Below are 25,950 nucleotides of genomic sequence, written 5' to 3'. Positions count from 1 at the left end.
GTCACAGCTATCATGTGTAAAATGTGCTGATGCTGGTTATGACAACATTATTTCATCCCTTCTGCAGTAAAACAAAAAAATCATTGTAGTTGTGTAATCTTATGACAAGCATATGCCTAGAATAATGGCAGGCACTCTGCAACTGCTACTCAGTTCCTGTTAGAGGATTATAACTTGTTATTTATGAGCATTAATGGAATCTCGACACAGTATGTAAATCTCTCTCTCAGGAAGTGTTAAAAATGCTAAGAACGTTGCTGTGGTAGCAGACATACTATATTTAGTAAATCAACTCTGAAATATTCTGTTGCGTTAGTTAAGCATTCCATTATATTTAGAATACTCCAAAGAGTTTGTTTCTGTAGAAAACCATCACCACCTAGAGTACAGATAACAACAGCAGAACAAAGAGCTGGCACTTGATTGAGGATCCTTCAGGAAGTTGCAAATTTGAATGTTAACAGAGTCAGTTAACATGTTATGATCTTTCAAAAGAAAAAAGCAGAGCACTTGTAACAGTATTAATTGACGAAGGTGTCTTTTGTTTGTGCTTGAAAAGTCATGCATGCCCCCGAAAACATTGAAATTGCAAAGTACAGCTTATGTCAGATGAATAAAAACACAGCCCTAATCCACATTTGCCAAGCATCTGCTTTTGTTCCCTAAACAGTGACAATACAGCAGATTTTGTTTGGAATTATTTTATTTGGATTATAGCAATTAGTATCACTGGTCAGTAGACCAAATCCACGCAGAGAACACAGAATCAATTTCACAAGGCAACAAACACAGACTAGTATGTTCGCATACAAACCATTTCACCGCATTGTCAAGTAGAAATATCTTTCAAACATGCATAAAAAGTCTTTGCTTAACCTTTCAGAGCTCCAGGTAATACCAGATTCCTAAATATACAAAAAATACATTTAACTTATAATAATCTTAGTGAATCAGACTTATAAAATTACAATTTTATTCTTCACAACATAGAAAAAAATACAAAAATGACTGTATATAGTTTTCACCCAAATTTCACCAACAAATATACATCAAAGTACACGATTTGATGTATACTCATGAAAATTTTAAGATGAAAAACAGGTTTTAAAATGACACCGCAGATTGGTCCACACAAACGCCAACCTTTCTAGTGATAAATAAAAAAACTTGGATAGAAACATCACATTGTGAAAAATTACAATTTACCGTAGTCTGCATCTTACTGTAATTTACAATATGAACATTTCTACAATTCCAGTTGTAAACTATACACTGGTTAAGAACCTTGGTCTGTAAGAAGGTAATGACTAACATGGTCAAAGCTGGCATGGTAGAACAAAAGTAGTGTTGCCTAAACTAGTGCACGCAACCCAAAGACTACCTGCTGCAGCAGTTTGGTTATGCTCACAGAAAACATGCAAGCCAAGTAAATAGTTTGTGGGGAAAAAAAACTTATAGATCTGTGAAAGAGAGTACTAATCAACGCTTTTATTATAAAGTTCACATACCACATTACAATTTCAGTGACAGAAAAAGGGAAATTTGTTCTTATTTTATGAGAAGAAAAAAACCCACATTTGATCAAAGTCGGCATTAGGAAAAACCCCAGCAATATTAGGAAATTGCACTTACTCAGGATCACCTTCCAGTGATTTCCATGGAAACTTAACTTGAAAAAGCACTGTAAACTGAAGTGCTAGAATTCTTGAATATACTAAACGTTTCATACTTCAAAAGATAGGGCTTCCTTAAGTACTTTTTGGTCAAGATTTCCAATTATCAAAGTAACTTCCTTTAATTTTTCTTTTAGAAGGAAAAGGAACTCCTTTTTCTTTGAAAAGCTAAAGGCCATTTAATATTTTCAATTAACTATTTCGTAATAAGGCTTACTCAGTAAAGAGGCTGGTTGTACAAACCTTCATCCCTATTGGCAGCTCTCCCTGCTACTCTGTAGTGCTCATGCTACCTCCTACAGATCTGTACACCATTCCCATCAACAGTTTGTTTCATGCAGGATTATTACACTTTACTTCTTCTGCAAAGTGGAACTACAGACTTGAATCCATGTCTTGTATGTAGGCACAGAATCAAACAAAACCAAACTTTAGGAGCTAAGCATCCACAGCATCCAGTAACCTGAGTACCTCATGAAATCGCATCTTTTAGATGACATTCTTCAGAAATGCTGCCACTAACCTCTCCGACAGCATGTACAAGCAAAAGATGTTGTGTTCAGAGGTGGAAGTTTACGCTTCTGAGCAATGCGTTACGTATAATGCAACATTTCTCACAGATAGCCAGAACAAAGAAATACATAGCCTAACAGAAATGAATTTGAATTGTTGCATCTTTGAAGGCAGAAACCACTCTGAGGTTGTATGTTGCTACAGTATTCTTGATTACTGTCAACAACTGCCTGCAAAAAGTTTAACATAGAAGCAAAGATCGTTACTGTCTCTTACGCTCTCCCTACCTACACCAGACCCACTTGTGTTGAACACCCGAGGTGTTACACATTACTGAGTGCTAGGGATATTCAGTCAGACTTTTTGACGGAGCCAAAAGGAGTTACTGAAAAATACAGTTTGGTTTTTTAAATATAGCTCTGACAAATATAAAAAGAAGATTATAGTAAATGCAGCTTTCCCCCAGTACTCGAACAGAGAGGCAGTGCGCTTAGTACTTACTACCCTATGTTTAGGGAGAACTGGGAGCACAAATAATTGGGACACAGATATGGATTGTGTCCAGGGGGAGGTAGGTGCTGGCAGGCATAACACAAAACTAGCATCGTAGGTATCCTGGTCACACCCGATTTATGCACTAAATCACAATGTTACAAGAGGGAAGTCAGAGAAGCCCTTGTCTTGCTGTCTAGTGGCTCTAGTGGGGTAAGGTCAGTACTATTTCGTTTTCAGTACATGACAGAGCAAAGACCATTATCTACGTTTACTTTTGCCTTTGCTTGGCTGTCCATTCATCTCCCTGATCCCTTCGTCCCTTCCATTTCTCACCTCCTCCCAGTACAGTCTGTTCATAATTGGGCCACTGTTCACACAGCATTAGTGGATTCTGCTGCACCACGTGGCTTTCTCACTCCTTTCATTTTTCTGCTTTACCTTCCCAAGGTTTAGCCTGAGAACCCAAAGCAAAGACCTTGGAAAATCTACCTTTCTAAGCTCTTCTGCTCTTTCAGAAGAGCGGATGAGGAAAAACTCGTCCAATCTGCAAAAGCAGAATGTAACACATGAGATAATATGCTTTCAAAAAAAAAAAAAGAACTTATTATTTAGGGTTTTTGCAATATTTCAGAAGCTGAGTGCCTGGAAGCACCTGTTTGGATGTGCCAAAGCAATACACATTAGTCACTTAAGAAAAGTCATGTTGAGGAACAAAGCCCTCAAATGATTCCACAGTAGACCAAATAGTTCTTAGCACTGAAAGATGAGTACCACTGAAATAGTGGACAATGATTAGAGATGATAATTTAAAGTCAAAAATGGAGAACTGCACCTCTTTCTGGGTGACCTGCCTCCTTATATTGTTTAATTACTGATATCACTAGAAATATTACAGTTAGTATTTTTTATGTTTTTAGTATTTAATAAGGTATCCAGGGCTGCAGTATTCAGAGTTTTAATGTTTCAAATAAGCATTATAGCCTCTGAATTAACATTAGCATTTGAGTAATCAGCTTAAACAAGATCTTCAAAGAACACACTCCGGTCAGACACCCTACTGTTTAAATTCCTAACGAACCACATTCCCCTCATTTCCCGTAATTGCTTTCCTGTTCTTGTTCTCATCACCTTCTAAATACATAACCTACCTTTCTAAATTCAAACACTGCCCGGATTACATTCTCCACTGGAGTCTCTGACAAAATCCTAAAGCATTCCAGAGCATATTGTTTGCTTCCACAGCAATACATACAGTTTCTGGCATGCAGTCAAACACTTCAAAAAAAAAAAAAAAAAAGAGGAGGTATCAGTGATATAATCCCAATTCAAGCATTTAGTGGGTACAATTTCATCACTCATACTGTAACCTTCAGGCATTTAGTTGTAAATTAAAACCATTTTAGCACATCACTTAAGGAAAAGTAAAAGGATACCTGCCAAGCCATATAAAGTTTAGAAGTTTTCTGAAGCACTGCAAGCTGAAAATTATTTGCATGTTTTACATCGTAGAATTTCAGTGAAATCGGATTTATTGGTTATTCTTGCTAAATTATTGGTCTTTTACCTCTGACTTAGTTTATCTTGTTATATTTGTTATAAATAAGCTTGGTATTGAAAATCTGCAGCATTTTGATGGTTGAAAAGTTCTCAAAGAGCTGGAATTACTCCGACTTCTTGTGTTCTTCAGTGTGGGAAAGCACCTTTCGCCTCTGATGTAGCATATGAAAATAGAGCTGGGGAAAGACTGAAGAGAAAACACAAAGTAGTAAGTCAGGCTTCTGTGTCAGTGTAATACACACAGTCACACACAAGGTCACCAATTCTGTTAAAAGGGAATGTGCCTATTCACTTTCTGCTCTAATCATCTTCTGCCTTAAGAATAAGCAATATTGCCCTTCAGGTACTATTTAATTTTTGCTAGAGCAATAACATTTTCAGGCAAAGATGGCAAAAAGCCTTCTTACACTTCCGCAGGTATAAGTGGGATGACAAAGTTTCCTGAATTGTACACACAGAATAAAAAAAACATTGCAGGGAGGAAAAAGAGCACCATGAGGAATGAAAGTCCTTCCAGAAGAATGACTTTTCCAGATTTCAGTTCTTATAATTCTAGTGTCCCTTTCACAGAATCTAAGAAACTTTATGCAAACTGGTGCTTCTTTCATTTCTCTTTACCCTCTATGTAAAGCTTTTTTCCTTTTAAGACTACATTACACAGTGTGTTTGCAGAAGAATAAAGGAGGGAATGGAAAACAAACAGCAAAAGCTAAATTTCCCATGAGAGACTAAACTTCCATCGTTGTGAATCTGCTGGAAATTAAACAAGCATCAGCCTAGATGACATCAGTTACAATAGTGTTTGTAGTAGATGTTGGCCAACCAAAAACTATTTAATTAAATTTTAGGTTACTGTTTTCTCTTTTGGCTTTCTTTACCCAGTATTTCATCTCCTGATTGTTTCCCCCAAGCCTGCATTTCATTTGATTTCACTCCACCAGTGCTAAGTAGTTAATATAGCTGTCCAGGACCATAACAGAATACAAAGCCAAAAGATCTCTGTTAGAAGTCTAAATAGTTGGAATCTATATGCAAAGAACTGAATGACATCCTTTCCGGCAAGATGTCGATTTTGACAGATAGGTACTAAATTAAATATTTAAAGTCAGATAAATGGTAAGATGCAGCTATCAAGAATGTTAATCTCAAGTTCTATTTTTAAATCTTGCTTTCTTTATGATGTTAAATTTTCCAAAATTTGCAAGATCTTTTGTGGGTTAAGAATCCCCCCCCCCACAGGTTTTTATGAATGACTAACTGACCTATGGTATAATCAATGAATGTAACGATCGATCATAGCTTTTCTTGTATCTGTGGAACAACACAGAATACCTTCCTGTGAAAAGGTACCTAAGACCAACTGAGTCTAAACAGTTAGTACATGGAGTTAAGATACCAATTCACAAGAATGATTTCAAAATTAAAAAAAAGACTGCACCGAAATTACACATCGCACAAATGATAATGAATCACAAAACATTTAAATTGAGAGACTGCAATTTTAAAGGAGAAACAGGGCTAAAATTATCTAGGTTCTATCTGCTTCCCTTCTGTGTGGCCTGTCAGCTGTGATCTAGCCACCCCACAAGAGGTAATTAATACTCGTGTTTATTTTCACTGGAACAAAAGATATTATTCTGGCTCCTCAGAGTTAGTAATATCAATGTTTTTGGAAGAAGGAGACGAGAAGATATTAAAAACCCTTTTCATGCATTTTTAACAGCTGGAAGAACTTATGAATCTCGATGTCAGAATTACAAGATGGTTCACTGGAAGAGTAAGCACTTATTACAGACAGCCACACTGCTGAAATTTAAATCTTAGAATGATTTTTTCATTCTATACAAACAAGGTTCATATAAAGACAGCTACAGAGACAGCTAACAGCAGCAACATTGTCACTACATCATTTTGCACGTTAGACGTCTATTTGCACATCTAAATTGTTTGAAGGCCGATGTGTTCCTAATCCCTGTTTCTAAGCAGCAAAGCCAAATCTTCATAGCATGTAAAGAAATACCAACCAAAGATAACAACAATTCAATTTAATTCAACAGAAATGCCTTGCTAGCCATTACTGCAAAAGTTCTTACGCCTGATAATGAACCAAATTTTAAGAAGCTGTTTTAGCCCTGTTCTCACAGAAGTCCATAATAGGGTAAAAAAAGTCAACATTTGCCAAATACTACATTTATTTTTATATTCCAAGTATATGAGGGGAAAATATTACTATATTACAAGTGTTTGTAGAAAGCAACTCCTGCCGTTTTGACTTCTTTAAATACCTTTCAAAATTAATTCTGCAACATTAGTTGTATATATGCAACCCCCCCGCAATTCTTAGCTTTTCCTGATACCATTTTTAATGTTTAAAAGAGATCAAACTTGTACTTACTCGGAATGTATGAGATCATAACCAGGATCAGGAATGTATAGTAGTCAAAAGAAAAATTGTACTTGTTCGGTAAACTAATGGAATACAAGCCAGACTGCCTGACGAAGGGTAATGCAGCATATATTGTGAGTAATTCGCCAGAGACTCCCATTGGATACAACACTATAAACAACGTGTACCTAGAACAGGACAGTTAAGGAAAAGATTAAATGCTCTGACAAACTGACAAAGTATTTGTTAAGCTATAGATATTCAAATCTTAAATTCTTAGCTTTTATTTGATTAGAGCATACAAACATTAGGTGTGAACATTACTGCAAGACAAGAATATTGAAGTCAGAAACAAGTTTGAATTATTTAAAGGTTATCTTTGAGAATCTGAAAGCTATTTTTACAACTATTTCCTCTGTCTCCTCTCCCCTATGCTTGTTACTTTGGCTTCTGAACTCTTTGGCAGAGGTCATATTATCAAAATAGGGCCAAACACAGTCAGTATTAATCAACGTGTTCACCAACTTTTCACCAACCTAATGTACTACCCTTACACTGAAGAGTTATTGTTAAGTATCAGTTTATTTACTGCCGTCCCTTACTGTTAATTGGCAGTGTCTGACAAACAACAATCGCTTTGCTAGAACTCAGTACCATTTAGCAAAGTACTTTCACCTTACATTTAATAGATTTGCAACACAGAAATCTGCTGGAAAGAAGCTGGGAAGTTGCATTTATAAATGGGGCAATTAGCCCATGACAGAATTTGAAACAATTTTAAATAGTTCTTTTACAAAATTTTTTACAAGGTAGATATCTCTGTTAAAACAGTGCTTTGAAGGCTATGATTTCTCTTGTGCCACCTACCTGGCCCATTTTATGAGGTAAGGGAGATGGTTTAACAAGCTAAAGGTATAAAAAGAGTAACGGATTATCTCAGTGATTGTCCAGGCCACTACAAATAACAGGACACAATCTTCCGTTTGTACCTACAAGAGAGAAGCAAAAGGTTCAATATGAATTCAAGTGTTCCTAGTTACTCACCAGATCTAAACACCCCAAAGAAATTAATTCCCAGGGGCTGCTTTACTGCATCATTTTAGATAACAGACTCCAAGAAAAAGCATAAAAGCAACATTAGTAACAACGGCAAAAAACCCTTCTCATCATGCTCTGTATTTTCCTAGTTGGCTTAAGAATAGCTCTGATGATCAGAAAACTTAAGATCTCTCATTCTGTGCAATGCAAATTAGTGCAAGAAATCCCTGAAATACCAAGAACAACCCAAAACACTGCCGACTCCTATACAGTACCAGGTTGTACTTAAGTCCTGTGGTTGTTTTCTGGTGCAGGAAGGAAAGAGGATGCTAACACTCCAGATCTGGTTTAGACTTTACACTCTACTCCTAGTCAGTGCTATTTCTGAGTATGAGAAGAACTGCTTCCCTCTCTCTCTCTTCACATGAGAAACTGGGTCTTAATTCTGAGCAGCAGCAAGACAGCTAACAGCAGGATACAGGCTCAGAGGAGAGAAGAACCAGAAGCTCAGGTTGTGGCACCTCAGGCAAGCTTCACAACTAACTACCTGCTTCGCTGTTCCCTGCTCCTCTTTCTGCTTACTGCATGCAGCATTGTTTTTCTGATGTTGGTTATATTCAAGGCATCATTTTGGTTCACTGCTTTACACCTCTTAATTCCAGAAGCACATGACTGAAACAGCTTTTACTCCCTTCGTATTTTGAAGATGAACCTTCAAAGGCATGAAGTTAAAAATGAACTGTTACATTTGGGAGTGTAATTATGAGGTTTAAGTTTCAGATGGAACAGCAGTTATGAAGAAGCATATGGGGTCACATACCTGCATGACAAACTTGAGTGAACACGATTTTTAACGCAGCCCCCCCACCACCCAACAGAAGCATGTTGTGAATTCTCAGCTGTGTGAATACCTTGAGCCCAAATTCAGTAGACCGTGGGAACAAAAAGAGCTCAACCACAAGGGGCTGCATTTTCTTTTTTGCCTCCTACTCTTGAAAAAAGGGAAAAGGAAGTCGGTAGGTGTGGGTGGTACACCCTATTCATCTTGGGCAAAGTACATGTACAAACAAAGGAACAAGAAATTATAGGGGCAAGCAGAAACCTTTTCAGAGGAGGGGACTGGTCATACATTTGTGTGTAAAAAGCTCAATGATTACCCATTAAAAAAAAACAAAACAAAACAAAAACTTTGTTACAGACTACTAAACCCAGAAAGAACTGTACAAAACTCCTGGGAATCCTGTAATGTAGAGTTACTGTTACTCCATTTTCTGCTGTGTATAGCAGTTCAAGTCATTTTCATCTCTTTTTGTGACAAACATGCCTTGTTCTTTTTCACTTGAAACTCTGTGAAACTATGTAATTTCCATATATATTAATCTCCCTTATATCACCATAAAAGAACATCATCCAAGATTTATTTCAAGACTTCCTGAGTAGAGACCAAAGCTATTTTTACATTGATACAGTTTCTGGAAAAAGATCCTAACCCTGCTTTACAAACAAGACCTACTTCTCAGCCTGGCAGCATCACTTCACAGATGCCGCTGTTCCCAAGGAGCAACATGCTTCACAAGCACTCCAGAGCTGCATCTTCTGGTCAAATCAGGAGTAGCAGCTTCTGAGTTCATCTAAGCTTATGCATCACAGACTTTGATCCGTATGTTGAAACCCCACTTCTTTCCCTAACTGTGGAAGTCAGTAGAACCAACAAACAAAATGTGTAGTTTGAAGTAGCACCCAAGGACATGACCAAGGACAAAAAAAATGGGATGCTAACAGTGAATGATGCACATAGAAGAAGAAAACCTGGCAGTTACAATCCAGTTCTATCACAGGACTTGTAACACTACTTTCTCAATTCTAGTTTTTTTCTATTTATGTTAATACTAGAACTGTATTTGGAAACTACTAAAACAGTTCACACCATTTAAAAAGCAAAACAACAAAGCCAACCCCTATTAAGGTCACTTGACTAGGAATCACGGACTGTGACTTTACAGCTCATGACCCTGCTTAATGAAAAATTTACAAAAACAAACACCAGTTCCCAGTATAAGAGTGACCTATACATTTTTCAAAACACTCCAAGTCTGTGCAGTGAGGAGCAGGAGACCACTATGGACTTTATCATCATATTTTATCTACATTCCAAAGTTCATCATTAAAGAGCATGTTTCTTACATATTAGCAGATCTGTCAGAAGACTGTCACCATTAGAGCTTCTCTTTGAGGACTGAATTTCTCGATACTTCAAATAATCTCTGAGATGCACGTTATCAACCCCTCAGGAACTGATTTACAAAGCAGTCTCTCAAGAGCTTTACTCATTTAGGCCCTGCTAATGCTGCATTTGTAACATCACTGTACAGTACAGCCAACAAGCAGCAGACTCTTTTCAAACCACAAATCCCAGTATTGCCCTCAGAATTCAATCTCTCTTCCTCCACCTTTTCATCCCAGTCCTTGAAAGTGGTGTTAGACAAAGTCAAAGCACATTTTACACTCCACATACAACTTATTGTCCAACTGCCTTAATTAGGGTGAATCATACCATGGGCATAGTTTTTTAGCATGTGTTTCAAACCAATGTATCAAGGAGAGTCTTGAATGTATCTTGTCTCATGACTATGAATACAAGATAATCTGTGTTAAAATATAAGGGATTAATAGCCTTTTATGATACAAAGATGAGATTCAGAGTTAGGAAATGTCAAAATAAAGCCTGAGAAGCTTTTACTGTTCTCCTGGTGCATTAAAAGTTATCTTAAAGTTGAGCAAGGTTTGAAAGGTTGAAGATACCATAAACCCAGAAATTCTATAGATTTCTCCATATTAAGAGTAACAGTGAGAAGTTACAGAGAATTTCAGCTAAACACATCACGAAGCAATCCAGTGCAGAAGAGTACAAACAGCAGCAGTATGCAACAATGATAAAACAGCACATCTCCCTCCAAAGCTTGGGTTCTGTGTGCACATCAATTTAAAAAAAAAAAAAAAAAAAAAAAAAAGGAAGCTTCACAGTAGGTATAAAGAGCCTGACAGACATTTGTGTTGTACAGAATTACTCAAATTTTGCATAGATGTAAAGCAGTGATGGTTTAGGCCTGTCAACAACACTCACCCATTCAGAGTTCTGAACCTTCCAGTGGGACTTCTCTTACTACAACTCAATCTTAAATGATAAAAATTACTGCTCTCTTATATTTTTAATTTAAGTATGTTTACAACTGTCAAATTCACCGCTGCAGATGCTGGAGTCTTAATGATCTGCCCAGTAAGCTGTATGTCTTTACACCATGACTTTAGACTGTGTTCTAGATTGTGTTCCTCTAAATACATATGCTACTTATCATTGTACCCACACCCAACTTGATAAACATTAAACCACTGCTGGTACCTTTTTTAATTATCTACAAGAACTGGGTGTCACACTGAACTCCACAAAGGCCCGCTACGATGTCACCAGGTGATCTTACTGTTCACATAAATTCAAAGAGAGAATTTTGATCTGAAGGGCACCTTCTGTTCTCTTACGCCTACTTTCTTCTAGCCCTTCACTCCTCATTCTCTTCCCTCCTTTGTAGAAGTAGCAGCAAAATTCACCAAACCAATTGCTTTCCAATACAATGACAAAATGGTATTTTCTGGACTACAAGTACTGTATTACATGCCAGACCCTTCTCCAGTAAGCCAACAGCTACTTATATTGTGGAGGCAAGAGAAAATCTCATTGCAACTCTGAGAATTGTGCAGTGCTTTAACATTTGCCATGCTTTAACATTTATAATAGATACTTTCATGTTGAATTTAACAACACATCAGCACTAAAGTAAACAAAAAGCACAAACATGTTAGTGGCAAGAAGCATGCTTCAAATCACATCACGTATCCAGAAGTGTATTCTGACAGAAAGGAGGGATGCAATACAGATTTTTCTTCTTTTAACCACATTATATATGAAAGCAGTCTGGAAAAGCAATATATTGAACAACTCTCACTCAAAAAGTTAAAGAGGAAAATTGAGTTTTATTTTACAAGAACCTCATCATGCAACTGCATAGCTTACAAGTTCCATAAAGCTGTGTGAGAATTTTATCCTGGACTTCAGCATGGAGCTCACTTGTGCAGACAGCCCTTTAGAAAAAGTAGAACACTTGTGACACTTTAAATACATCTCCTCAGGTGAGACTGCATGCTCTCTGCTTGGGGTGAAGGTGGGGCGAGATTTATTAACCAGTAAGTCAGAGGTGAAAAACTCATCACAGGATTCCTCATCATTCTTATGCCCACTTTGAGACGTTAAAAAAGTTTAACACATAAGACAGTCTCTTCTCAAGACGTTAACCAAAAGACCACATAAGTGTGAGAGGAAAAAAAAAAAAAAGCAATAATGTTGGAATAATCCTTATTAAAAACTGAATTAGTTAGGCTAAACTTCCTTGTGTAGTCTCCCATTTTGGTGTTCTTTTTCTGGTGAGAATGTGGGCACCTAACCCACAATCATTTTACAGACTTCCCTTTGATGTCTTGCAGATAACACATGGAACTGTTTTAATCTAGGTCATTTGGTCTTTAACATTTTGGATTACTTCAGGCCAGGAGGCAATTCATAAAAATAGATTATTGCTGTTTTTGAAGCACCAGGTACTCCAACATTATACAAGCAACAAGCAAAATTACAGACATACTTCTTTAAAATATTTTACATACGTATTTAATATCCAGTGTCTTGGCATTATACCCTTTTTGTTCAGAACCTAGCATTTATCCCCACTGAACTGACAGGGCCTAGAGTTCTTTTATTTGCGCCAAAAGAAAAATCTGTCAGAAGATAAATATTTACAAGATTTTAAGTTTGCTGAGAAAACTAACATTCATACTTGAGGAACAGCATGGAATTACGGCTCCACATGAGCAGGCATTATAATATTATAAAGGGCAGTTAACTATTAGGAACTACAGTGACTTGTATCACTCCACCTATGGATGGACATTCTGGTAACAGGTTTTGGAGTAATGAAGACACAGCAGCTTCCTTGAAGACTTGGCAACGACACAAGCTCTTTAAGACATTCTCCATGTCAAGTCACAACATATCTTTTATATGTAGAAGACTATCACTTATTTCAGCCAGCCACGCTGACATCAGGAGTAATTTCCTTCCTTAATGAGACAGAGATCAACTGGCTAAAGTAACAGCAGAGATGCAGCATCTGTGAGCTACTGCAAGGTGTTCAGATGATGTGAAGTCAGTCAGCATTATCTGTTTCAATTAAGGCACGTTCAGATATTAAAATAGCTGTCAGTCGGGAATCATTTTCAAATAAGATCGCTTCCAGAAGATTCTGCAGACATTTGGTGAAGTACAGCAATATTTGTTATGGCATACAATAACCAAGAACCCCAAACCCACTTAGGCTTGAATGCAAGAAAGATTAACGAAGGACAGAGGGAAGATTATCCTGGAAAAGTGATGAGGGAAAACATCCAGCTGGGGATTGCTGTGGACAATGATTTAAGGGGGAGCTTCCACATGCTGTGGTATAGAAAGCAAATCGTGTATGACAGACAGGGACAGCGAGGAGATCCTGCTATTGAATATGGCACTAGCAAGATCAACACAAGAATTCTTTCCCAAATCCTGGGTCCAGATTACGTACTGGGGACCTCCTGCTCAGCTTTCAGTACAGACTACAAAGGCTATTCAGGAACTATTTGTCTTACAGCAAGAAACTCATAACTCAATCTATCTGATTATCGAGAAGAGATGACATCAGGTTTATTTTTATTTCCTTTGATCCACACAGACACAAAATTTCACATGTTGTGATACAACAGAAGACATTTTGAGGAAAATGAAACAGTAACCATCAATTGCTTTTCAGCATGGGTCATTATTTTTTTTCCCCAATCTGTTTTGTAGCTTAACTTACCTCTTTTACACTATGTGTTACTGCCCAGGTCAGGAAAACCCTTGACATCACTTGGAAAGCAGTCAGAACAACAGAAGAGGGAACAATGCCTGGAAAATATTTTGGAATTAGTAAAGATCCCTGACCATTGGGATGGGGATGGTGAAATAAAATACAGCTAAGCCAAAGTCCAGTTACTTGAAGTTTTTGGAAGCAGAGAAGTTTTTTATTTTGAGTGTATGAAGTGTGCGTTTACAAGGCCTGAGACAATGCAATCCCCTGACTGGGACTTTATATATCAAAACATAAATAATGTATATCAAAATGCAAATAAAAGTAATCGGCCTTGCTGAAATCACATCACGAATATATAAAACAACAGAATGTATCCCAAAAGCTATTTGATTGAAGCTAACTCAGTGTCTCAAATAAAACCTGTTTAATTAAAATATTCAAGATTCTCTTAATTATCATGATTTAAAAGGTAAAAACAATTGAGATGTTTTGCACTGTGTTTCCCTCAAAACAGCAAACAAAAAAATACAACTGCTTTGAAGAAACAAAGTCCTAGCCCTTATTCGGCTAGATACAGTTACAATTCCTTCCTGGGAACAAAACTTTTAAAAATAAAACCAAAACAAGGAATAGTTCATGCATTGATAGGTACAGAAACAATTATTTTTCTAAAAGAAGCAGATTTAACTGGCTCTTCTGAGCATGTTCAGAGGTGCTGATTAAACTGACCTTTACTCTACAGCACAAAGTTTTGTTTTCTTCCAACAGCATGATGAAGACAAATGCAAGAGCAGTTGTAACTGCTAAAATACTGTAACAAGTACGTGCTAAAACCAATGCAAACCACAGCAAGCAGCACAACAGTCTCAGAAACAAGAAAAAGTTATACAGTGGAAGAAAAATGAAGAATAAGAGAAGTTAAAAGCAAGTTTCATTAAAATTAATTTCAGTCACTATGTTTAATCATTTTTTTTGGAGAAAAATAGAAAAATCTTTACAGTTTTTTGATTTTATAATGCATTGTTCATAATCTGATTTCTGATTATAAAACATCACGGCAGAATTTGTGTTACTGAGACAACACAAAAGGGGGTGCTATAAAATCCCACGATCTGTGATCATTAGAGGCTCACACCTACAATACCTTTTCTTTTAAATGGTTTGTATCATCCCTTCCTAAACAAAATAACCTGATGCTCTTGAAAATTGATCTCCAAACAAGCCAACAAGACTCTGTAGGAGCTATACAAGATTATGACACAGTACGACAAGACTTTTTGTTATGGCTAAGACAATGCCAGCCTAAGCCAAAAACACGAGATCGAATTCAGTGATTCGCGAATTCACTGGCTGTGTTTTATGTAACCTCTACTTGCCTCTAATTATTTACTAATTGCACTAAAAACATATCCAACAGACAGTTTTAAACTCCGCACCTTTAAAAACATGTTACCAGTTAGTTAACACTGCACATGCTAGAGCAGGTCTTGGCAGACACAGGGCTCTCTGGTCCAGAAGCAAGCACCAAGCAAGCTTTGCCCACACCTCTCCCAGGTCCTGGACTAAGCCTCCAACCTCCAGCAGAAAATCCTCCAAGCCTGACAAGTTGTCTCCCAGGGAGGTCCCAGCTGAGACCAGGCGGTATGCATAACCTGAAGGTGGAGCTCTTCTGTCCCTCCTAACTAGGCAGCATAATGCAAAACCGATCAGCATCAACACCAACTTCCCAAAGGGCTACCAGTAAGCACCACTGTGGTGTGAGGGCTGGTACCACAGTGATTCTGTAGGTTGGGCTTATACTTCCCAAAGCTTTCTTGCTTTTCTCCATTCCCTTCTCAACCACTCCCACCACAGCTTCTTCGTTTTGGGGACTCCTGTCACCTCTTTCCTTACCAAGTTCCTCCAGACAGAAGCTCTCCTGTGCTATCAGTGCTATTCACGCACTTGGGTTCTGTCTGCTACATAAGTCAAGGAATTGAATGTTCCCTTTCCATTTACTTGACCTTCCATCTGTCCTCTTGATGTCTGTACTACACATCACAGCCTCCACTTTTTAAATCTTTGCCACATGCCAAAGTTACGTTCTCAACCGTGCTTGTTAGAAACATTCCCCTATCAATTTTCATGTTTTGAAGAACATATCTCACAGATGCTAACGTTTCAGATTCTACTGAAAAGACGTGGAGGGAAAAGTTATGCTGGTATGCACAACCATCTGTCATCGCTCCGTTTTTCTATTGAAAAAGAATAACAGCTCCAGGGGCAAAGCCCATCTGCAAGTTTCCTGCTTCTTCCTGTATAGAAACTTTTAACAGAATCAGGAAGAGTCTTCCTCCCCTCCATAATACCCAGAACATTCCTCCAAAGCCTGGAACCAGTCATCGTAGCATCCAGAAACAGCATCACAGCAGACAAGCAGCATTGTATCCAGCTGTGTAAGAGCACCTCATTTCATTTGGCTGACAAATACTTCCACTGACAGCAAAAAACCTCCGTGGGCAGTTTAGTATTTTTTTTGTTAAAAAAAAAAAAAAAAAGTTAGGGAAAGCAAAAGGATAGAGTTATAATGGCATAAAAATGTTACAACATTCCATTAATAGCTCTCGTTACTAATATTAACTTGTGTGACTGAGGATAACATGGGCTAAATGGATCCACACCTCATTTCAACTCATCCAGGATTAACATTGCACACAGACAAGCTGGTACAGAAAACTTGTTCCCTGCTCTGCAGCAGCCTGGAAGGCAGCAACACAAAACTACTTCTACTGTTCAACTGCATGGACGTATATTCTAGAGAGTACGGAAAAGATAATCCAAGAGAATTCTTACACAGCAGATGTTAACTTCTTAGAGTTAACATCTGCACACAAGTTTAGCCTAAGGAAACAGCAAGGCATGAGAGCTTTTGTGCTTCTGCATTAGCTTTAGCATGGTAAAAGAACATTTTATTAGCAATTTTTTTGGCCCAGGAGTCTGAGATTTAACTTCTTGATAGTTGTTAAGTAGGACTTCAAAATCTGTCAAAAAGATTTTTTGTTTTGTTTTGTTTTCTAAGCTAAGTATAGATTATTCAGGTAAAAAACAGTAACTGAGATTTAGTAAAATAAAATGGGATCAAAAGGACCAAATTGGCAGCACAGGCAACTATATGATAAATTCCTATTCACGACAGTCCTTTTTGTTTTAATAGCCAATGCCTCTGCTTTTCTGGTGATAGCACTGGCTGTAGATTTAGATGCTTAATGTCAAGTTCTGTGTTAGAACATCCACTGAAGACCGATGCACACAGCTATTTTCTGCTTAGTTAAACTAACAGGAATGCTCACAAAATCTTGTATACTAATTACAATTAATTGAAACAAACTGAGTAGAAGACATCATTTGAAAATAATTTATTTACAGTGGAAGCATCACTTCCAAGATGGAAGAGGTGAAGTGAAGCTCTGGAGAGGATCAGACATTTACTGGGCAGACCAATATTTTATTTTATTTTTAAGAATGTTCAGAAAACTCAAGTTGCTTGCAAGTCAGTAGTAGCACATGCTTTTCCTTCACCTAAGCAGTAGGTATCTCTGTACACCAGCAGGGTTACATTAAGCAGGCTTTACATTAATTTGAAGAGCATCTGATCCCTCGTTTCTTGGTATGACCTGTGCACAGTCTACAAACTGCCCTGTGTAAGGTAATGTTTTCACAGTAACCTAATTATGGAAGAACTACTGTATCAAATATAGAATTACACTGCCCTCTGCTGACAAATGTGTGAAAACGTTTTAAGTTTCCCAACTATTGCACATAATTATTCAGTAAAATCTTTTAAACAGAAAATCAGTATGAGCTTACTGGTAACACTGTGATACACCTTTTAGTATTTAGATGGATCACATTATACATGAAAAATAACAGGTTTGTCACTGTGGCTTTAGGAACCTTAGTGCTATCTTATTCTTCAAATAGTAGCTAGTAAACGTTCAGAAAGGAGCTCAGACACTTATATGTAAAACCACAAGACCAACCACTAGACCATAAAACTGTCTCTTTGTGAAGGCTGGGTTCAGAAAAATTCAGAGCTAAGCCAAGGCACAGCCAGGCAGCGCTCCCTTTTAAAGCACACTGGCTTTGATCTTGCAGAGACTTCTACATCACCTGTTCCGCAAACAAACAATCCAGATGCTGAGGCCAAAACATTTGCTACTTGTAACGACTAACAAACCAGATAAAATGCAACTCTGTCACTGAAACATGAGACGCTTCAGGTTAACTGATTCATGACACTGCTACTGACACACAACTGGGGGCCTGCCACCAACCTACCAGGCCTTGCTAATGAGAATTGTCAACTCAAGTCTTCAGTAATCCTTGTTCTCACAAACAGTTCCATTAACGCACAGTCAAATCTGGGATAAAGAGTGACTTCCTGCTTCCCAGTTTCATAGCACATGCCTATGAGCTATGGACACGGGCAAAGTTTGCGTGCTTGAACTGTCATTTTCATTAGAATTTAAATTACTTGCAGCTACAAGTAGGATTTGAGGAAAGACAGCTTGGTACAGAAGATTATAGGATGTAGAGAATGGAGAGTCATGATCTACTAGAAAACATTTATAAACTGCTCTCATTTGTGGCATTGGAAGGATCTATAAAAAAAATGAATGTTAAGTGATTAAAAGCTGTTATATTTTCCTTCTTGTGACTTGTCAAATCATTTAGTAAAAAAAAAAAAAAAAATGGAATGTGCTTCAAGCAAAAATTAGGGGGTTATGCAAGAATTAAACCTGAAAATTCACAGACCATAACATTTTTTAGTGCTGATATGCCACTAAAAGTGCAGTTTTCTATGAATAAAACTGGAAGTTTGCAGGCTTACCAAATGCACAGTGCAGAATCTAGAACAAAAAGAAAAAAATCAAATTACTAACATGTCAAATGAAGCAATTCAGAAATACATTTAGTTCTATCTCAAAAGCTTACGATTCAATATTTATATCTCAAAGATTAAGCTTACTATTTAGCTCTGCTGCCCAAGGTGAATAGCTGAGAGTAAGCTCCTTCACTGCTTGGTAGAAGGAAATATGTCACACAAGTGCTGAATTTATTTCACGAGTTATATTTACCTTCAATTACCCTATAAATGCTAATGAAGAACATGGTACCTAGAAAGTACCGCTCAAAGGCTGCCTGATTTCTGCTAAAGAAAACACTCACAAAAATGTAAGTACCTCTGGGAGGACAACTCCACCTACCTCAAGCAAAGCTCCAGTTTGGAAGAATTTCAGGGGCTTTTCTATTGAGTAGTAAAGGCTGTGGTAGCTACCTTTAGCCAGGTATGCTCGAACTAGACCAACTGCAATAACAAGCCATCTGAAATAGAGGAAACAAGTCTGAGATAAGGAGACATTAAGTAGAGTATAAATACAAAGAAAACCATCACGTCTCTTTCAATATGTGAGAAGGCAGCAGATACGTAACTGTTTTGAAAGCCAGGAACTTTTTGCCTACTCTCTGTAACACTGAAAACATTCAATATTTGGATTCTCTGCAAGTTTACTGAAGTTAAGTATTATGCATTTTTAAACATCTTACAGCACCAGCATGATACCAATACCTTTAATACCTGGATTTATTTTTCAGCAAGCTGTATTTAAATTATGAAAGGTACTCATGTCATTTTAAATAAGATTTGGCATCACACATTGTTTATTCTGAACACAAACCCATTTACCGCTAGGATCTCCTGCCACACTGTAACTTCAAGAACTGTGACATAAGCAAACAAGACTCAGAAAGCAACTGTTTAATGCTTCAATTCAAAGTAAAACCTCAGGCTTCATGGCAGACCATCCAGCTTAACTTCTACAATGTATCTTATGAGGAAGTTATGGATAAGTAACTGCAAGAAAACAGCCTGCAAAAGCCTTGCAATTGACCGTGTCCACTCCTGTCCCAGCCTTCCTTTGTAAGTGACACATATGCGGGGCCTACAGAAATAATAACGCCTACATAACTTCAGCTATGCTATGAAGAATGTGACCTGTTAACGCTGCTGATCTTCCCCTCAGGTGATCTAGGGAGCAAACCTGAAAATTCCTCCTCCAGTCCTGGGAGGTGCAGTGACATCTTCCACTACTGCAGTTGCCCGGAGCGGGTGTCTGCCCACAGCCTTGGAAATTCCTCCCACGTCCAGGACAAGCCACAGAGTTAGGGTGGCTACGCTCTGCTCAAATACCCTTCTGCCTGAAATTAGCATCTCCTGTTAATGTCAGTTTCCAATTGCTTGTGGCAAATACGGGCAGAAGAGCTTGATGAAGAGAAATCCCTGCCAGCAGCTCCCCAAATTCTCATGGACTCTGCCGTCCCCAGGCTGACCTCACCTACTCCGAATGCCGCCCCACCTCACCTCCACCTCCTGCCAAACCCAGAAGTGTTGACATAAAGCTCCTGCTAGCAGTCACCAAGTGCCTCTGCTAACAGCCAGGCACCTCACTGGAGGTATCTGCAGGCACACAGAGAGGCTCCTAAGTACACAACAGCTTTTCTCCCTTTAAAAAACATCTACAGCTGTGGTTTTCCAAAGGAATTTCTTCACGTTCCCTGGTAATTTACAGCATGTTAGGTGCTTACAAGTGCCCTGCTACTTTAGGTATTATGATGTGTTTACAAATATTGTCCCAAATGCAATACTTTGTTGTTTGAAATATACTTTAAAGTGCAGATTTTTCAATAACAAGCAACTGTGGCATCCCAGATTGTGCTTATAACAATGCTTGTTAGTAGGACTGGAATAAAGCTATTTCACTTCTGCCTGGACTTCTCAGAAGATGCGCGCGAAAGACAAGCAGCAGGAGTAGGGAAGAGAGATGGGGACCAAGGAACAAGCTCCCCTTTTCTCAGTAGTAAAAAGCTGTTTCTGTTAAAACTGTTCAGTGAAACCAGAAGACAGACACTTGCCAGGTAACTCCTGTTTATAAAGAATCGGATGAATTTCTAATTTGGACCTCAGTGCAGCATAAGGCAGGAAGCACTGCAGGATCAACCACTGTCCCTTGCAACACTGAATGTTTCTCTTTTGGAATAAGAGCTCACAGCATGTTGTTGCTGTCCTGTTCGTATCTCTCAGTTTCTCTACTCTTCCTAATCCTCCCTGTTTGTTGAGAAACTTCACGAAATTGAGCAACTTCTCAGGTTGCACCAGATAGCAGTGCTTGTTGGCACCTGCAGCCAACTGTTCTCACCTGTTCCCAAGCAAGGGCTTCAGCCCCTTGCTTGTCTTCTCCACCCTCCCCAATAAATTGCTGTCCTTTAAAGAGCATTTAACACACATCAAAGCATGAATCTGCACAAAGTTACAGGATGTGCCTACTTGGTGTCAAAGCTTTCAGTACCTCTGTCCTGCTTCTGCATTTCTTAGACAGTTCTCCTCCCCCTATGACTATGGAAAAGGAAATAGAAGTAGGTGAGTGCAGCAAGATCAAATGAAATAGAAACCTGGTGAGCAGTTTAAAAGGGCAGGAAAAGGCACCACTGTCACATGCAGGCTAAACAAGAAGTTAATTCTTGCAGCTTCTGTGACCTACACACTAAATTCTACCTGATACACCAACTGTAGTTGATGTATCATTAAATAAAAACTGCCATGGATGTAGACTTTAAGCTAGACTTTTATACTCTTTGATTAATCCCAATTATGGAGAATGAATATGGAATATACACTTTTTTTAAAAATTACTTTCAGCTGCTCAGACTTGATAAGCAAACTCCATGCTCAGGACACTAGTTTAGTGCCTTAGTTTAATTAAAAAATGTGCAAAGTTCACTTAAGTTCTGCTTTGTTTATGCAAACAGAGAATATGGCAAATCTACAGAGAAAATGAACCTGAAATAGGGAGAAGTGTACTTTGACTCTCAGCAACCACTCACTGAAGACGTGGACAACGAAACCCGTAACTCAGAGCACTCTTTGCTCAGCATGGTAACACAAACTCTTACAAACTCAAAAGTTATTACGTTAAGATCTATCTTGCTGAGTGAAATCCCTTCAAAATTCATTGTATATACCACCATCAGCTACTTCTACTGGAAGTCCTAGTCAGTTATCACACTTGGCTGAAAGTAAGAGACAAGATCACACGTTCAAGCAGCTTACCAAACATTCACACGCTAACAGCGAGGCCCCATCCTTATCATCCACAGCCAACCACGCTTTTTAAGAAATAATTTCTCTGTCTATGTCTCTAGAATGAACTGCCTCTGCCAGGTCAAGCATGACTGCACTGCCATGCTGTGACAGGAGAATAACAAACTGACTACGTGTAAGAGAGGAAAGACAGATCCCTTTCTTCAGCTCAACATACTGAACCATGGTCAGCAAACCCAGCAAGTACAGCAGAGAACCACTGCAGCACCAGCTATTCCCTGCTGTGAGACACCAGGGTCCATTTTCTGAAAGAAAACACTCACCCACACACCCACATGTGAACTAAAAGATAAGAGTGTGTACGGCTTCATTTAGAGATCCATGGGTATATATACTTTCTGTATGGTTTTGGTCTTGCAAAAGCCATCGTATTACCAAGAATCCATATACTGTGTGCTCTACAGTATAAAATCAGAAATAAGATCAATTATTTTTAGAGTCAATACATTCACTTCAGCTAAGTCAAGAAAAAGGCAAAGTAAATATAATTGCACTGAGATTTGTGATTGTCACTTCATCCATTTTAAAGCTAACAACTAAGATTTTAAAACATATGTTTTATTGCATACCATTGCATGACAAAGCTGCTGTGTGCTTTTGCAGCATCACTTTTATCATCTGGGCAGAATTTTTTGTGCTTTCATTTCACTGCTCTCTTTCCAAGGCAGCGCTGTCTGGGGAACTGAGCCTGAGCACTCTGACTGACATGGGGACAGTAACTCATTACTGCCATCACCTGTGTGTCAATCTTACATGAAGAACTGAGCTTCTGTCAAACAACTCCTGAAAAACTACCTTATTATGAAGCCTTTAGAAGAAAATGCGTATTTTTTTTTCTGTGGTTGATGTTGTATATTGCCAAATTTCAGCAGTAGCTAGGGTAGCACAAAAATCTTTCTTTATTTGAAACCAAGTTATCAGTCAGAGCCCTCAGTGACCTGCCCCAAAAGAAGGGCAGTGAGTGACAATGCAGAGACGTGAACACTCATCACAGGAATTCTCTGGTAGCTCCCGAGATTGCAGATATCATCTAACCATACATATTCCCAGAAGCAGCAGCTCACATTGAAGTGTCACATCTCACCAGACTGGACTATTCTAAGAAGCTTGGTATAAATCAGGAAAACAGGTAACATCACGACCATTTACGTGGCAACAGGAACTGAAGTATAGATTTATGTTATGTGATTCTAGTTTCCAACACCTGGATTTTATGTTTTCTCTTGAAGAAGTTTCATACAATTAGGAGCTTGTGTGCCATGATAAAAAGTTCATGATGTTTAAGAAAACCTTTCTATTTCTAATGCAATTTCTGTCTTGGGTTTTTGGAGATCTTTTATAAAGATAAGTGAATTAAGTATCAGTACGCCAACAGGCAGGTGTTTCTAGTTCTAAGAAGTACTCAGAGAGGTTAACTTGTCCGCACTGTGCAGGGATGTCACGAAAACCGAAAAGAGGAGAGCTCCTGACTGCCAGTATTGTGTTTCACTGTTCGGGTAATTAAGTATTTCTGCTTGAGAGAAAAAATAAAATGATTAAATCATATCACACTGGTGGGTAACGACTATCCCCGCTCTAGGCAAAGCACCCTGCAAATACCATACGGGGCCATGGGTTTTCCCAGCAGCTGCACCTCGCAGCGAGGCACCTACCGGGCGATGCGTGCCAAGCACCTAGCGAGAGCCGAGCTCTCCCGGTGGGTTACCTTTGCTCCTCACAAGGACTTTACAGCTGAAGTGGCACCAACCGCCAGCAGCTACGATGAGTGTCGCCGAGCCCAGCCACCAGCCTCATCTGCACCAATTCTGCCCCAGCCTTACCCCACAGACAGGATCCCGGTCCTGCCTCACCCACCGGGCCTCACCAGCGGAGCGCTCCCCCAGGACCCCCTCCAAGGCTCCCTCCTCCTCCTACCACCCAAACACCCCCAGCCTTATTTCCACCCAGGCCCCAATAACACTCCTAAACAATAATAACGACGATAACGAAAGTCTCCTTCAGCCCACCGCCAGCACGCTGCGGCTGCTGCCGCCGTGCCCAGGGGCGCACCCACCGCCACCGCCGCCCCCGTCCCCCCGCTCCCCATGCGGAGCCCGCCGGGCCCGCACCTGAGGGGGGCGAGAGGCGGCCGGGGGGGACCGCGAGCCGCGGCCGGCCCCGGGGAAGCTCCGCCGGGGCTGCGGGCGGGCACCGAGGGGAGCCCGGCCCCGGCGAGCCCCCGCTCCCCGCCCGGCTCTTACCCGGCCGTCATCACCACGTTGTATATAACGAGGTAAGCCGTGGCCAGCGCGCCCGGGCCCTTCCTCCGCCGCGGCTGCTGCTGCTGCTGGCTGCCGTAGCCGTTATCTGCCCGGCTGCCGCCAGCCGCCGCCATGTTGCGGCGCTCCCGCGGCCTCCGCCCGCTCTCAGCGCACGCCGAGGCGGGGCCGGCGCGGCGCCGCCGCCGCCATCTTAGAGGAGGGCAGGGAGGGCAGCACCGCCCCGACACCGCCCCCGGCCCTGGGGGGAAGGAGCCGCCCCGCGGCCCCCCGGCGTGTTTCCGAGCCCCCCTTGGGTGTCCCCACAGCCCCTCTTCGCCCTGGGGTGGGAGTGAGGTGTCCCCGCAGCCCCCTTTTCCCTTTTCAATCGCATCTTCAAAGGTTAAAAATACTCCCCCCCACCCCCCCATGCTCTCACTCCAGAAGGGTGAAATAGGTCTATAATTCCCTCAGAGAAATTAATAGTTCTCGAATCGAGGTCGTCTTTGGGGTGTTTAGTGGGTTTTCAGCGTTTTTATAGGTCAGCAAGCTGCCGAAGCGGAGCGCAGCCAAGGTTCTAGCTCATTTTCTGATGAAGTTCGGTGCAACAGCAGAAACCCAGATAATTTGCTTTCATAGCAGCACAAATTCAGGCGTCGTTTTTAGGGCAGCTGTAACTAGAACCGTATTTTCCATAGAGTTAAAACGAAAAGATGAAAATAAATATTTTTTTCCTTTTCTACAGAAAGTGTAAATACTTTGTGGAGTTCTCTCTCAACTTCCAGGAACAATTCCCAGTTTATTTTTCCTTTTGGTCACTGTGTAGTTCCTTTATGTCCAGTTCAAAGTAACAACATAAGCACCCTTCCCTCTCCTAGAAAATTCTGTTTTCACATAAGTATTTCTTGTAATAAATCTGTGTTGTTATGTGCACATCTCTTCCAGTCAGTGTGGCTTAATAATTCAAAGATGATTCATGAGAATTTCATTTTCAGACAGTATTTTTTTAGTGCAGTACTCTGAACCTTCCTAATAAACATTCCAAGAAATTTTAAGAGAAGCAAGTCATTCATTATTCATATATGCAACTAAAAATAAATAAATTGTTTTCAAAGCCTGATACTTACTTCAGACGAGAGAGCTGTGTAGTCCTGTTCTGTCTTCCTTGTGAGCAAAGAGAAGGCAACACAGAAATCTTTGCATACCTTGCATACAATTTGCAAATGTCTCTTTATTGACCAGAAATATGCTCTGGATGCTTAGATGGTTGGACAGGCCTGTAGTTAACTCAATTAGGTTTCTGTAAATCCAGAAGCGCAACTAGTGATGGCCAGTCCCAAATTTTCAATGCCTCTTAAGAAGACTGAATTTTGAACAACAGAAATACAAAAAGAATGAAGTGGTCTGTCTAACTTGTGCAGTGTCTTGCCTAACCTCTCCTGTTGGGGATTGCTTCAACCCCACCACACCCCAAGTGTGGCTCTCTGCGAACATTATACAAACAAGACGAGGTTTGGAGGAAGAGGTAATACCCTTTATTAGACCAATCAGGATGGCTGGCAAAATTAGACACAGTTTCAAGTACATAAAATATCCTTCTTCAGTTAAAATAGAATAGTCTTTCTCCTATTCTTCAAACAGAAAACAAAAATCAAGATTAAATACAAGTTGGAATCAATTGCTCAAAGTTGAATTAGGTACGTATCACACCATTTTTGCAGTTCATTTTTTCCTGCAGTCTAGAAGGGATGTTAACAGGCAGCAACAGAAGGATGGCAAGCGCATTATGTCCTTGGGGAAAAAGAGGCAGTTTATAGCCTGTAGGCTGCTGAAGGACTATTAAATGAGGAGAGCGAAGGGAAAAATCTGTGCAGTATCACCAATATTGTTTGTGGATTTTGATACCCAGTACATGATCCTACAG

At 39.6% G+C, this 25,950-nt stretch overlaps 1 protein-coding gene across 2 annotated transcripts; it reads right to left on the bottom strand.

Annotated features, from left to right (window-relative positions):
• Positions 1 to 677: 677 nt before the first annotated feature.
• On the bottom strand, positions 678 to 24,220 carry HACD2 (3-hydroxyacyl-CoA dehydratase 2). 2 transcript variants are annotated; one of them, XR_014317757.1, is made up of 8 exons: positions 24,030 to 24,220; positions 18,839 to 18,956; positions 18,463 to 18,481; positions 13,599 to 13,687; positions 7,492 to 7,613; positions 6,634 to 6,812; positions 4,246 to 4,425; positions 678 to 3,956 (listed from the first exon to the last, which is right to left on the bottom strand). XR_014317757.1 is itself a non-coding variant. In XM_082763271.1 (7 exons), exons 1-7 carry the CDS (start codon positions 24,161 to 24,163, stop codon positions 4,343 to 4,345), a joined length of 744 nt encoding a protein of 247 aa, XP_082619397.1. In that variant the 5' UTR covers positions 24,164 to 24,220; the 3' UTR covers positions 678 to 4,342. The 2 variants fall into 2 exon arrangements, 1 of the variants encoding a protein (XP_082619397.1); XM_082763271.1 differs by having other exon boundaries at positions 678 to 4,425.
• Positions 24,221 to 25,950: the final 1,730 nt, after the last annotated feature.

The sequence above is a fragment of the Aythya marila genome, assembly GCF_965140915.1.
Source record: "Aythya marila genome assembly, chromosome: 6".
NCBI lineage: Eukaryota > Metazoa > Chordata > Aves > Anseriformes > Anatidae > Aythya > Aythya marila.
Note: the sequence above shows the minus strand (reverse complement) of the source record. Positions and strands in the feature narration are given on the sequence as shown.